Consider the following 14,899-nt stretch of genomic DNA (forward strand, 5'->3'; position numbering starts at 1 on the left):
ATTTTGGTTTTTTTGGTCATACACACACACTGTTGTCTAGCTCGAGCAGTTTTCCCTTCTCTGAATCTGCAGTTCGTACACTTGGGGACAGGGGGAGCTGGAGCCTGGAATTATTTTCGTTTGCTTTTTTTGCCACTGTCTTGTCTGTGTACAGAAAAGGATCGTATGCACATCACTTTTTGCCTGATTGGATTCAGGAGAAATTCCCGCTTCATCTCACGCTAGAACTGTCACAGCATGGGACCAAAACTACACGAGCATCTCGCCCGTTTCGCCTCTCCGAAAGGTCCTTCATCACGTAGCAGAGAACAGAAGTGGTCACGGCTGACCAGCTTCGCTAATGGCCACTACTAACTCTGAACAGAAACGGAATAGTTTGCTTGTGTTTGAAGCTGCCAAGCTGGTGTACCTCGCTGGGCATGAACCACTCGTGGGTTGGACACCCACCCCAGCTAGAAGTACTCCTGCTGCTGGTGTACCGTCAGTTAGTTCTTAAATAACCAGCTGGACATGGCAGGACCGCCACCGCCAGCCAGCCTCTGCTCGGCTTCCCCGAGCAAATCTCGACGGGCGAGATCGGGCGGTGGACTGCCACGTGCGCTAGCTACATCGCCACTCTGGTACAGTAGTACCGGAGTAGTAGTACAGTGCAGTGTCACTTGACGCCTGGTCCGGGTTGGTGAGATATGGCTGTCGACGGGACCGGACGGCCTATCGTCGTCGGCGAGGGGAGCGTGAAACAGTGGAGCGTAGAGTGGCACGGCATGGCAAGACGACGCGGCGGCGCGTGCCGACATGTGCAACACGCTCTCTCTGGCTCAGACGCGGCTGTTTCTGTCCGCGAGTGCGTGGTCCAGACATTTGAATTGCCAGGCAGGGGCGTTTTGGGGAGCCGCGTCCGGCGCAGGCAACGGACGAATAAACCCAGCACCAGGGGTCACAGGGCGTGCGGGCCTGGCGTGCTGGCTGTCGACAGTCCATTCCGGCAGGACGCCGGCCATCTGGGCCGTTCCACGCGCCCCCTGTCCCTCCCTCCTCGGTTCATACTTGCCTGGAGAAACGAAAACGAAAACAAAGTACCACTCCTACTACAGAAAGCTTAAAGAAACTAGCAGTAGATGTTTTTTTTTTTTTGCGAGATCAGTATCGTACACAAAAACTTTGGTTCGTCCTGCAGCACCAGCAGACGGGTAGCGTGTGTGCAAAAAAGGAGCGCACGGAACCTCACACGGTTTCTTTTTCGAAATCCCGCTTGTTCTTCGCACGCAAACCCTTTTCTTTTCCGAGAAAAAAACTTTCTTTTTACAGTCCGCGCCCGCACCGAACCGACGTGGGCCCCACGGCTGGTCAACCCGGGCGCGTGCCGCGCGCCACGTCGCCCCCACCGATCCAGCCGCCGCGCAATGACCCATACGCCCCTCTCCACTCCCCCCACTCTCTGCTTGCGCTTCGCCATCCGCTCGCCGTCCGTCCACCACTGGCCAGTCCACACCCCACCCCACCCCACGATCCGTCGTCCGTTCCGTTCCGTTGCGTTGCGTTGCGTTGCGTTCCATCACCCCCCTCCCCTCCTCGGCTCACCATCAACCCCTCATAAATTCTTTCTTTCTCGGTTCCTTGTCCCAGACCCAAACGCACCAACGAAGCAACGCGTAGCCGGCCGATCTCCGAGTTAAATGCTGCCCCCTTTCTGACCCTCCCTTCCTCTCAACCTCGGTCCCCGGCCGGCGTCGCCATTGCCTAGACTCGACTCTCTCTTTCGCCGGATTCAACTCGACTCAAAAGCCTCGACGCTTTCCATACCTCCCTCTGTTTCGTTTCTTGCCTTTTTGGCTCCGGTAAGATTTTTCCGGCATTCACATGTGAGCCTCGCCCCCCTATCCCTTTCTCCCCCATCTGTTGGTGTCACCAGGATCAGGATCAGATAGGAAAGCCCAGGCTCAGAGAAACCGCGTTTCGTTTCCGTGCGCAATCCGCCATTGCCGTTTCTTGCAGCTCTCGCAGTCCGTCCCCCGATTTATACTCTCCGCACTTCCTTCGCCGCCCGGGCCGACATTGCTCCGGGTGTCCCCTCTTCGGCTGAATCTCGATTCGATTCGATTCGCGCCTCCGTTCGGATCGGGAAATCTTGAGCCTTCCCCTGGTCGGATTCCCATAGCGTCGCGTCCAGAGATCTTCTCCCTTCTTTCGTCAGTTCGCCGGAGCGCAGAGAGGCCTGAACAATGGCGGCGGTGAATCTTGGAGCGTGGCTCTGCGCGCTGCTGGCGGCGGTGGCGGCCGTCCTCCCGGCGGCGGACGCGCTGGGGATGAACTGGGGCACACAGGCCACGCACCCGCTCTCGCCCAGGATCGTCGTGCAGATGCTCAAGGACAACGGCATCAAGAAGGTCAAGCTCTTCGACGCCGACCAGGGCACCCTCAACGCGCTCGCCGGCACCGACATAGAGGTCATGGTCGCCATCCCCAACAACCTGCTCGACATCATGAACGACAAGGACAACGCCAGGGACTGGGTGCGCCACAACGTCTCCCGCTACCACTTCGACGGCGGCGTCAACATCAAGTGAGTCTTTTGAGCCCCTCTTCCTCTTGCCCCAGTTCATGGAACTTAAGCGCCGCCGCCGCTCCAGTTCATGGACCACTTTTACTGATGATGTTCTGTTTGCAGATACGTGGCCGTGGGCAACGAGCCCTTCCTGGCGTCCTACAACGGCACCTTCGACAAGGTCACCTTCCCGGCGCTGCAGAACATCCAGAACGCGCTCAACGACGCCGGATTCAGCGAGATCAAGGCCACCGTGCCGCTCAACGCCGACGTCTACAACTCGCCCGCCAACAACCAGGTGCCGTCGGCGGGCCGCTTCCGGACGGACGTCGCCCCGCTCATGACGCAGATGGTGCAGTTCCTGGCCAACAACAGCGCCCCCTTCACCGTCAACATCTACCCCTACCTCAGCCTCTACCTCAGCGAGGACTTCCCCGTCGACTTCGCCTTCTTCGACGGCCTCGCCAAGCCGCTGGTCGACGGCGTCAACACTTACACCAACGTGTTCGACGCCAACTTCGACACGCTGGTGTCGGCGCTCGCCGCCGTCGGCCACGGCGACTTGCCCATCGTCATCGGCGAGGTCGGCTGGCCGACCGACGGCGACAAGCACGCCACCAACGCCCTCGCCAAGCGCTTCTACGACGGCCTGCTGCCGCGGCTGGCGGCCAACACCGGCACGCCGCTCCGGCCCAAACAGTACATGGAGGTCTACCTCTTCGGGCTCCTGGACGAGGACGTCAAGAGCGTGGCGCCGGGCGCGTTCGAGCGGCACTGGGGCGTGCTCCGCTTCGACGGCCAGCCCAAGTTCCCCATGGACCTCACCGGCAACGGGCAGAACACCATGCTGGTGCCGGCCAAGGGCGTGCAGTACCTGCCCAGGACGTGGTGCGTGTACAACCCCAACGCCGAGGACAAGAGCAAGCTGGTGGAGAACGTGAACTACGCCTGCACCTTCGCCGACTGCACGGCGCTCGGCATCGGCTCCAGCTGCTACGGCATGGACGTCAACGGCAACGCCTCCTACGCCTTCAACATGTACTTCCAGGTGCAGAACCAGAAGGACGAGGCGTGCGACTTCCAGGCGCTCGCCGTGCCCACGCAGACCGACCCCTCCACCGCCGCCTGCAGCTTCCCGATACAGATCGCCGCCGCCTCCTCGACGTCGAGCGGCCACAGGCGAGCGCGCGCCGGGCCGCTCGGCGCCGCCGCTCTGCTCGTGCTGCTGGCTCTGGTCCAGCTCTTGATGTCGCAGTAGAGAATGAAACAGACTTGTTTTTCATCAGTTGATCATTTGTTGCCTCGTAGCATATATTTTTTTGGATCAGCAGTAGTTACTAGCAGTAATTCGGTACGAGTCTTGTACTGGAGGCATATATACCTGAGGATATATGTTCAGATGGCATTTCACATGATGTTCAAACACTTGATGTGCTTGATGACTATGGTGTACAGTTCATTCAGAATCCCAGATCCAACGTTCCAGTGATATTTCACAAAACATTAACAAACATTAAAAAAACATGAGTGATGACTGAAATCGAGTACAGTTGATTCAGAGTCGCAGATCTCGCAGCATGGCCATGGAGTATATATACAAAGTGAGCAGGATTTGGTTGGCAATATAGTACTGCAGCACATGAATCCTGGATCCAGAATAACATGGTCTAGATGCACAACTTTTCTTTCAATGCAGGTCGGCAAAAAAGAAGAAAATAAATGCTTCCAATGCAGGCAGGTAGTGTGAGGTGACCCATTAACTAGTTTCTCAATAGGACGCAACCAGCCATGTGGAGGTCCATTATCTGCTGCTATTTTCAGTTTTTAACCACCTACCAGATGATTATAAGCCTCTGCTGTTGATCAAAACAAAATCAATCAGGCACCTTGGACAAGTTCTACTACATTTTTAAAGAAGCACTGAAGTGGAGGCATGGACACTCTGCTTGTCTCTGCATCACCCTCAACAAACGAACACCCAACATATAATTTTACTCTGACAGTGATCTGTGCACCAAACTAGTACTAGTTGATCTTTTCTACAATATCCCTCTCCAACTCATAGTATAAAATGCACCAAGTATTTGCTGATTTGAACACACAACACACCGAAATGTACAATGATTTACACTAACAGGTGACCACGGAAACCTGCCAAGCCTTGAGCATATAACAGGTTAATCGGTTGAACTGCATACTGTTAAAGGATAAATATTTACATTCGCATTATTCATATGTAAATAAACAGAAGTGCACCTGTGCCAATGAATGTTCCTCCCACACAAACACCAACATTATACAGCCCTTGAAGGCGCGGCCAGCCCGGCGCAATGGCCCGTTGATGGCCGTCGGACGGACATCGGTTGGTGGTGTTTGTCGAAGGCGGGTTCATCGGCAAAGTACATTCCAGGAGGATGGTAGACACACAATTCTGAAGTAAACCTGACGGACCAAGCATCATCATCATCATCATAGAGGGAATAAACGAGCTGGAGGGCTCCTGCAGCAGAACCTCCATCAGAATCTGGTGACCTTGTCAGCCTTGACGACCGGGTTCTGCTGGGCGATCTGCTCCCTGCCGGCCTGCTTGTAGTCGAACTTGCAATCGTGCGCGTCGGCGTAGCGGTGCATCGAGCAGAAGGTGTCTCCGCAGCGGCACTTGAACCCCGTCAGCCCGACCTTCTTCCGGCACGACAGGCAGCGGTTGCTGGGTGGCTTCGGCGCCTCTTCCTCGGCTACTCGTTTTCCTTCTTTGGCTGAGGCAGACGCTTCATCCTTGATCTCTGCCACCATTGGTGTGGGTGACGATGCAACAGCAGCGGCAGTTTTGTTCTCAACTAGAAGGGCCATGCTCTTGGCCTTGACAGTGTCTCGGTAACACTTTGAGCACATGTTCTCTGTCATCCGGTTCCCGAAGAAGCCACAGTTGTTGATGCACATTATCGGAGCCTCGGGCGCGTGGACACCCGTATCCTCTGCCTCTTTCCAACTCTCTTGCGCCATTTCTGCAGAACATCAATTTGCAGCTTCAGTATCAAGAACGGACAATCATTGACGAAGAAACTAGAGCATTATCAATATGACCAATGCACAAAATGATGTAAAGGAAGCTAAATGTCAGATGGCCATCACAAATACTTGTCCTGCAATTGTCCTGAATATGATGAGCACTCATCCTAACCTACAGAACCAATTAGTTGTCTACTCCCATCATTCGGATTAGAGGTCATAGATAGGCACTGAGTACCATCAAACAAGCACCACATTTGTGGAAAGAGGGCCCCCATACACTCAAGTCCCCATGGCCCATGCACATGATCAAACCTTGATACAGAATTCTTCATTAGTATTTCCTGATTAGGCTACTCCCCTTTTGGACAGGTATTCTCTAGAAATTTAAATGCTGCTTTAAAACAAGCATAAATGTGTGACAGACAATCTAAAAATGCACATGATTCCCATATCTTGTATGGAGAAAATAGTACTGAAACCAGCCCGGCAAACTGCATAAATGTCTTTGCTGCGAGGTAAACCAAGAATAGGAATAAAGCAATCAAGTCGCTATTGATTTCTTATCCTTGTATGTGTTTACTCACCGAGAGACCTTGTGCGAATCGATGATCAATTGCTATGCTTGCCAAGAAACATACATATGAATTTTCACTAATGATGAAGTAGTATTTATAGACAGTTTACTCACCGCCATCTTTGTTGACATAGTATCCCCTTGAGTAAAGGGAAGGATCTTATTCTTATCTACGGCAGCGAAAACCGCAAGGAAGAAATCCTACCGGCTAAGCGTCTGCTTTGCAACCGTGATTAAGAAACCTTGGGAAGGTCACAAGGCAGAAACAAAAACATACCGTGCAATCCAAGGCAGGCCAAACATATCATTCATGTTGAAGTTTTCGTACACGGTTTTACTCGCCGCCTTGGCACCTATCCTATCTTGCATAAAGGGATATAGATCCTGTCTACGGAAAGTTGAATTTCCACACTATTCGAAAGATTTCTGTGGCAATCACTTTGTCCATCTTTGATGACATAGTATCCCCTTGAGTAAAGGGAATGATCTTATTCTTATATACGGCATCGAAAACCACAAGGAAGAAACCCTGCCGGCTAAGCGTCTACCTTGCAACTATCGGGAAGGCCAAAGGCAGAAGCAATCCAGGTAGGCCTACGTGAATTCCCTTATCTGAACACTAATCCTTTTTCTATTCTTTCCTTTTATTTTCAAAAAGAGGGTGAACAACCCCTACCTCTCCATCGATTGACGCGCACACCTCTAGAAACACTAATCCTCTATCGATGACAAACACCAATTACTCAGTTCGCACCTATACCGAAGTTTCAAACACAATCACTCATCCATCATCATAATTTCATTTTCGATAACATCATCCATCACCGTAACCACCGCAAATTCAGGCATGCTTGTTCGTCATCAGGCAACAGAACGCACCAGACTATCTAATAAACAAACCTATCCTAGGTGTTGGCAGGTCACAGCCATGAACAATCAACGCGTCAGACAAACAATTGAATAAACCGGACCAGAGAATTCTATCTAAAACCAGGAACAGAGCAGCCAGACCTCATCAAAAGAGCGAAATCAACAGCAGCCGTACCAGCTTGTCCATCTTTGATGACATAGTATCCCCTAGAGTAAAGGGAAGGATCTTATTCTTATCTACGGCAGCGAAAACCGCAAGTAAGAAATCGATTGCCTTGCAACTATGTTAAAGCAACCTCGGCAAGACCACAGGGCAGAAGCAATCCAGGTAGGCCTACATGAATTCTCCTATCTGAACTCACAATCCTTTTCTTTTCGAAAAGAAGCGAACACCCCCGGCCTCTGTATCAATTGATGGACACAGCCCTAAGAACCCTAATCCTCTACGGACGACCAACACCAATTACTTTGTTCGCAGTTATAGCGAAGTTTTCCAAACACAATCACCCATCCATCATCATAATTTTATTTTCGGTAACATCATCCATCTCACCATAACCACCGCAAATTCAGGCATGTTTGTACGTCATCCCATCAGGCAACACACGAACCAGACTATCGATCCGAAAAACAAACCAACCGATCCTAGATGGAAGGCAGGCCGCAGCCAAGAACAATCAACCGCATCAAACAAACAAACAATCGAGCCAGCCGGACCCTTGAATTCCTATCTAAAACCAGGTGCAGAACAGAACAGAGCAGCCAAACGGCCAGAGCGAAATCAACGGCGGCCGTACCTAGCCGGGGAGCCGGGCGATCGATCGGAAACACGGAGGAGACGGCACGGCGGGGATCGGGGTCCTCGCTCTCGTCCTCCTCCCCTCCCCTCCCCTCCGCCTGTTCTTCCGGGGGATAGAATTCTCTTCTTGTTATTTTGTTGGCGTCCTTGTTCTTTTATGCGCGTCCCATTTCCTTTTGGGTGGCGTCGTTGGGGCCGGGCCAACATTAATTTATAAAGTTGGACTTCTGCCCGTAAAGGGCCCGGGGGAAAGGGGCCTTTCCGAACTGGACCGCGGCGTCGCTTTCCGTTCGCACATTTTTAATCGAGAAGAAGTTGGCGACGGGGTTGTTGGGCTGGATTAAAGGCGAAATGTCGCACTAATTCGGTGGGGATTAGGAAGGAGCTGCGATGATGCTTCTGGACGCGCCGGCGAGGTCACACGACGGACGACACGACGCCGATGGAGGGCCATGTGGCGCGCCATGGATGGATGTATGGCCCCCGCTGCAGCCGGATGATCAAAGCTCTCCGTTTGTTCCAGAGAGAGTGAAAGGTGATGGTTGGATTTGGGTACGTGTCTTGCTCAGTACACCTGATCGGTCATGTTGCGGGGCAGAGTAGCGTGGCCTTTTCAGATTTTTTTGCCCGCCAATGGTTTTCAGGTTTGCAAGCACGGAGATCGTTGCTTACAGTAAATTGCATTTAGGTTTTAGTTTTAGTTTAGTCATCGTGTTCTGGAGATCTCAATCAAAATTTGACGAAATGTTGATGGGCGATGTATCAAGTGAAAACTGGTTTTCAGTGAAAATCTGAAAACTTTCCGCGTGGGTCATCGGATCAGTTATAAACGACACAGATTGAAGGTGGGATCCCTAACCTGCCACTTAAACGCTAATTAGCAGACAACCCCCTGTTATCCACCGATAACATGGGCCCTGCTACATGGTTAGTGTGTGCTGTGTGGTCATTAATAACGGGTTCAAAGATATTGTCGAGGGCGTCAAGTACCGACTTGAGTCGACGGCTGTACTCGGCGATGAGGAGGTCCCTGGACCAAGCTCCGGAACTCGGTGCCGATCAGCCGATGTGCATCGCGCACACCCAGGCTCGTTGTCCCGAAAGATTAGATGGAGCTGGTGCCAGACATGGTACTCCGTGCTAGCCGGAGACATCACCGCGCCCAGCAGATCGTCCGCGATCGTGTCGTACATCTAGAGCATGATCATGGTGCCACAGTTGCGTGGGGGGCTCCTCATCAACATTGTTACAATAGCAACCAAAAAGTCTAGCAGCTTGATGTTTTTGTGCCACAAATACACTGACACACATAATCATAATCAGACCATTTATCATCAGGACGAGATCAAAAGTCAAGACGGGCGAGCCTACATCCTTAGAGGGAATCCATCAACACTAACTTAGAGGCCGAAATCAACTCATCAAGGGAATAATTGAGAGAGATATTCCAGCATCTCAGCATTTTCTGGTGATGGTTCTCATGGTGAGCTCGGCCACCCCATCAGTGGAGAGAACTGGTCGCCGATGTTGATCACCTGGGTTGGCTCAACATCAGGAGGAGGAGGAGGAGCAACCGCAGCAGCTTGCCCAATCAAGCAGGAGAAGGAGTTCACTGTGCTCATGAGATCCTGTTGCTCCACATTCTCATCGTCGTCGCTCAGTAAGTTTTCACATATCTGCTCAAGTCCCATTGTCTCCGGTGAGATGTAACCATTACTCGGCTGGTTCTGCAGCAAGGTCTGCCCTGAAGGTTCCTCTGAGACTGTAGTGGTAGTGGTACAGAAATAAGGAGGTGGTCAGATTAGTTAATCACCCGCATAAAAAAAGGTCAGATTAGTTAACAGTACAAGTTCAAGTAATTTCTGTAACAAGTGAATCAGGTTCTCAACAATAAAATGATGCAAACTGCCGACAGAAATTTTGCGTGCCATGTCAACTGACTAGAGAGAAGCTACATGATTTATAAAGTAGAATACAGATAAAAATGATCGATTACTTACAAACTATACTATGCATATTAAATTCAGAAACTTGCAAGAAAATATTCTTGGATTTCACATACCGCCCGAACAGATCAGAAACAAGCCATATAACATTGTTTTTTGTAATCAGATTTGTAGCGCTATGTTTATTGTTTTCACTGAAAAAATTGTGTACTTGTTGCGTCTATTATTTGGCATATAACATTGTACTATTGGAACGGTAAAATTGCACTTCTTCAAGTACGTGAAAACTTGATCTAATGTTGCAGTTCTGATTTATCCTTTCAATCAAAGCAGTATAAGTGTTACAGTTCTGACATGTAGGTAAAGGAATAGTAGTACATACCTGGGCTTGGGTATAAGACAACATGGTCGGTGCTGCTTGGTTGGTTCCCTGCTTCGACCTGCCGATTCGTCATACTGTCACCAGGGAACCTACTTACCACCTCAGGCAGCGCGACTCTTCTTGACGAATAATCATCGACCCTGTTATGCGAGTCCTCTGAATTGGTTAGATTGCTGATGTGTTTCCCTTTGGCATTGATGACTCCATTTGACATGAAGGGTTGTTGCGCCACCCTAGTCATCTCAAAGAACTCCTCCCAGCTAAACATGTCACTCTTCAATTGATCACCACCCCTTGAAGGTTCTTCTGTAATCATAGAGGTACCAACAACTACTGTAGAAAACAAAAAAGAGGTCAATGTACTTGATTTTATCTTACAGATTTAGTAACAATATGCGAAAGAACCATGCTGGGTACTAACTAATATAACTCTCGTGCATAGTTAGCGATATACCGCAAAAGTAAACTTTCAGGAAATGCCAGTTCTGGAGTTTACCTGAGCTTTGGAAGTGTTCACCTTGCAGGGCTCCAGAATCATTTAGTCCTACTGTCGTTGTTCCAGTTGGCATCGGATAAAGTGGCATCGACTGCGCAGTTTGTGCGGTACCAAACAGGTCATCACCATCACTACGGTATGAGTTTTCATTGCTCATACTCTTCTGATTGATATTGCCCTCCTGACTTAATAAATATAGACGATGGTCTATGGAGAGGAGATTCTCAATGTGCTTGTCCATTATCCCTGGCCCACACTGTAGAGCATGCCTACTGAAAGTAGTAAAAGGGAAATCTTCACCCACCAATACAATGAACATATATGGAAATTAACAAGGGTTCAAACAAAACTAACTTAGCCAGATGTGTATGTACTACTGTGCAGATAACATCAAATGGCATGTCACGTAAAGAACGATGGTTCTCAATTTGAAGTAGGGCACTGATGCGCCTGTATGTACGCCTGAAATACGGCATTCTGAAATTTTGCCACTGTTGCATCTTGTTTTGGAGGCGTTCTTCTAAAATGCCTCAAACACTCTGGTCTTTTGAGGCGATCCCTAAAAATGCCTCCGGACAACAAGTAACAGGGCGTTATAGAAAACGCCTCCAGCATACTGCCTCCAATCAATCAACGTGTTGTGGTGTTTGTGACATTTATATCAGGTTTTAGCCCAGCTTCTCCTAATTAACAAACAATGTCATTTTTTTCTTAATGAATAAATAATGCTTCTGTTGCGTTAACCAAAAAAAGGAAATTTTTTGCGCATGAAGTGGCAAATCATTTGTTGTTTCTTTTGAAATATTCACTTTAATCATAATTGTACATAGATCTTATATTACCTATTCATGCTTGATTGCCCACCGGTAAAATCCGTAGTTGCAACCCACCTAGTACTCTTGTATGGTAGTGTGTTGCCTTCTTTGAAAAACTGCGGTTCCTCAGACACCTAAATGGTGAAAGCAAGATATAACTTGTAATACCATAAAAAAGGGTACATCACTAGTAACAATCGAGAAACCAAATAGTATCCTCAATAATAAAGAACGAACATCTACATTGGTTACCATTAGAATTTGTTCCTTATCCTATATACATAAGAAGTTGATCCCCACTATCCTATTTATCTCAACATGCACACATGCCACCTCATCAAAGACCCACCACTACATGCACGAGAAAAAGTTTTTCATTATTAGTTGATCTCATGCACACCTTTTACCTAACCACACATGCCACCTCATCAAAGGTCCACTCAACATGCATGAAAAAAGTTTTCCATTACGTTAGACCACTTATAGTTAAAATATTTTCTGAATACACAATAATTATGTACAATATATAATATTTATTTTTAGCTTTAGTTCATATATTATTAATTCAACGATAGAAGCTTCATACAATCAAATCACTGAAATATATAGCAATCGATTCCCGCAGCAACACGCGAATCTTTAGTCTCATATTCAAATTCAAGACAACCACATCTCATCAAAATAACACACCGCAACAAATTCCCGCATGTTCCCGCTGCAACGCGCGGGGTGTCATCTAGTTGTTATTTGTTGTATGTTTTATAGGGTGAAATGCATCGCATGCTTCAATTTATTTTAGCAGACAACGTAATTTACACATATTAACATGATAATTTTTATAAAATGCATCACTCGTCACGTACCGTAATGTCCAATATCCCTGGTAAATTTTTTGGACAAGTTATCCTCAAGGCAGAAATGTCCGACCATTTTATCTCTATTTTCCTCTTCAAACCTTCACGGATCATTTCCCACACTACTTTGCTCTTCACAAAATAGAATTTTGCCACAAGGTCTCCTTTGTATCTTGATTTCAACTATAATACATAAAAATGGTTAACACTCATCTAAATATTGCAGGATCAATCATACTATTTTGATAAAACTATAACATCATAAGTTTAAAAAAATATTAATTTTTAGTAAATCCAATGCAAAGATGAACTTGACCGGCAACTATTTCAAACATTTTAGTGACTAACTATAACAAAAGAAACAAAATTTCAAAATATATTAAACAAGTGTAATACCGTGCACATCTGTGAGACTGAGGGTTACCCTCTTTTAATAGAAAAAGGTAAACAAGTGCGATATATACATTAATAACAAACTAAGATATGAAAAATTTAGGTATTCCATACTATACTTTAGGAGAAAAAGTATACGAGTCCAGAATATTTTTACCTCCCAATCCCCAATTCTTAGAATGGAAGCGTGGAAACTGGGAGCTCGTAACTTTTTTGAGGGCTTCATTCCTTGTACCGCAGTTGGTTTTATGTGCGTAGCACATGGGGCTTCCTTTCTTGTTACTTTGGAGCCTAGCGTTAGTTTGTTTTGTATAAGCTCCAAAGCAGAGGGTGCTTTATCCAAGTTTAAACCTAGTGGCACATGTCCATTAGTGGATTGCCGACAAAATAGCTCACCGATCACATCATTACCTCCATCTGACTGCTGTGACGAATAGTAAAATGAAAGCATTATAGAGAGACAATATGAATATAATTGTGTTCAAACATTTTCTAAAACAAGAAACATTTATATAGCAAATATAATATCGAACAGACATCCCGAAATCATTTACTTCTCCCCCATACAAGGATGCCAGAAGCACAATTCTATCATGTCATTTTGTGACTGTATCATCTAAACAGGTTGGAGTGATTCTGCGATTCTTGTCAACAGAATCTATGATTCCATAGTTTCGATAATTATGATTCCGTGATTTGCGATCCTACTATAGCAGTTTTGATTCGACTCAGAATTGTGATTCCTCTCTCTCTCTCTCTCTCTCTCCAAAACCATTATATCATATGTTACTTAGGAGAATACCAAAACTGCTTCATTGTACATGTCCTAAGAATGTGAAGAAGACCATCACAATTCAAAATGGTAGGAACTTTGGATCCTTTGGATGGAATGAAATTAAACCAGTAACATAAGTGCTACTTTTTGCTGGAGTTCTAAATTAATGCTCGAGTACTAAATTGGTAGAATTCTGCTATGAATCACGCCAACTATGGCTGGACAAGCACGGGATCCTTTCGCATGCACGAGAGTGCCACATGTTATCCACATAGAGCAAGCGTTAATGAATATCTTCGGTATGATGCAGGTAAATTAACCTCAAAATATGTCTTACTAAACATCTAATGTGAAGAACAAAATATACTTACTTATTAGTCATTCTAAAATATGATTCCTCCTATCCTTTTGAAATTACTTTATTAATTATATTACACAATAGATTGCACATTCAGTCAGCCCTAACTTAACCACACATGTATTTTGGTATAATTAAACTACACCATTGTGCTTTTCATGAATTTTTGCTATAATAAGTTAATAACAAACCTGGATTGTATATTTATATTTGGAAGAAATTTAATATGCGCTAATCTATTTATATCCGTATTAAATGTACAAAGGGGGTTACAAAAATTAATGCTAGTCCTTGATTGGATTGATAGAGCAGACATAGGCACCATCCCTAGTTTTCGTAGGCCCTCTGTGTTCTGTTTCTAGCCTATCATCCTTCAGTTAAATGAACAATAGCATTTTCTTCCTATGTGAAATGGTGGAGCTTCTACCGGTGATTAGAAGAAGAAAGCATGCCGCCCTAGGCTGGCGTGCGCGCCAAAAGTTTGTATGTCGATGGATGGCATCCGGGCGTTAGCATTTGAGAAGTCGTCATGTAATCTAGGAGACACACTAAAACCACATGAAACATGCAATAAGTAGTGGTCAGTCTAACAAATGATCCTTTCTTGAATGATGTATTGAAGTAGCTTACTATTGTGTCATTACTCGGATTCCTTGTACCTGAGCTGAAGATCCTATTGTTTTGATATAGTTTTCACGATGCCTTGTAGGCATCCACTATTCTGTAGATTGAGATGACTAAAATTCATTTATATTTTTACCATAGCATGGACTTTAGTCTTGTAGGCGCTCCTCTAAAACCTTTATGACAAATATAAGAGGTATTAGCTTCTATGTCGATTATTGTTTCACATAGGACCACTATAAACGAATTAGACTAAGTGTAAGGATTTTTTTCTTTCTTCTTTGAACAGATCTAGATAACCCCACACACATAAACTTTGTCATGTCATGTATTGTCCGTGTAGATCTCAAGATGATAGCAAGAGCGAGGGTAGTAGAACATGTGAAATGCGCATAACTTAATCTGATGCATCATCGAAGTAGATGAAACATTAGCTATTATGTTCCTTGTCAATAT

The 14,899-nt window shown here is 46.6% G+C and overlaps 2 protein-coding genes across 3 annotated transcripts; one reads left to right on the plus strand and one right to left on the minus strand.

Moving 5' to 3' along the window:
* Positions 1 to 1,566: 1,566 nt before the first annotated feature.
* Positions 1,567 to 3,984, plus strand: LOC123123141 (glucan endo-1,3-beta-glucosidase 8). The gene is made up of 2 exons (XM_044543594.1): positions 1,567 to 2,563; positions 2,669 to 3,984. Exons 1-2 carry the CDS (start codon positions 2,223 to 2,225, stop codon positions 3,801 to 3,803), a joined length of 1,476 nt encoding a protein of 491 aa, XP_044399529.1. The 5' UTR covers positions 1,567 to 2,222; the 3' UTR covers positions 3,804 to 3,984.
* A 623-nt stretch (positions 3,985 to 4,607) lies between these two features.
* Positions 4,608 to 7,912, minus strand: LOC123123142 (zinc finger A20 and AN1 domain-containing stress-associated protein 6). 2 transcript variants are annotated; one of them, XM_044543597.1, is made up of 2 exons: positions 7,799 to 7,912; positions 4,608 to 5,550 (listed from the first exon to the last, which is right to left on the minus strand). In XM_044543597.1, exon 2 carries the CDS (start codon positions 5,546 to 5,548, stop codon positions 5,063 to 5,065), a length of 486 nt encoding a protein of 161 aa, XP_044399532.1. In that variant the 5' UTR covers positions 5,549 to 5,550; positions 7,799 to 7,912; the 3' UTR covers positions 4,608 to 5,062. The 2 variants fall into 2 exon arrangements, with proteins under 2 accessions (XP_044399532.1, XP_044399531.1); XM_044543596.1 differs by lacking the exon at positions 7,799 to 7,912 and adding an exon at positions 6,142 to 6,272.
* Positions 7,913 to 14,899: the final 6,987 nt, after the last annotated feature.

The sequence above is a fragment of the Triticum aestivum genome, chromosome 5D, assembly GCF_018294505.1.
Source record: "Triticum aestivum cultivar Chinese Spring chromosome 5D, IWGSC CS RefSeq v2.1, whole genome shotgun sequence".
Classification (NCBI taxonomy): domain Eukaryota; kingdom Viridiplantae; phylum Streptophyta; class Magnoliopsida; order Poales; family Poaceae; genus Triticum; species Triticum aestivum.

Coding starts and splice junctions, on each gene's coding strand:
- LOC123123141 (XM_044543594.1), top strand. CDS start 2,223: ATGGCGGCGGTGAATCTTGGAGCGTGGCTCTGCGCGCTGCTGGCGGCG. Junction 2,564..2,668: donor GACGGCGGCGTCAACATCAA/GTGAGTCTTTTG, acceptor TTCTGTTTGCAG/ATACGTGGCCGTGGGCAACG.
- LOC123123142 (XM_044543597.1), bottom strand. CDS start 5,548: ATGGCGCAAGAGAGTTGGAAAGAGGCAGAGGATACGGGTGTCCACGCG.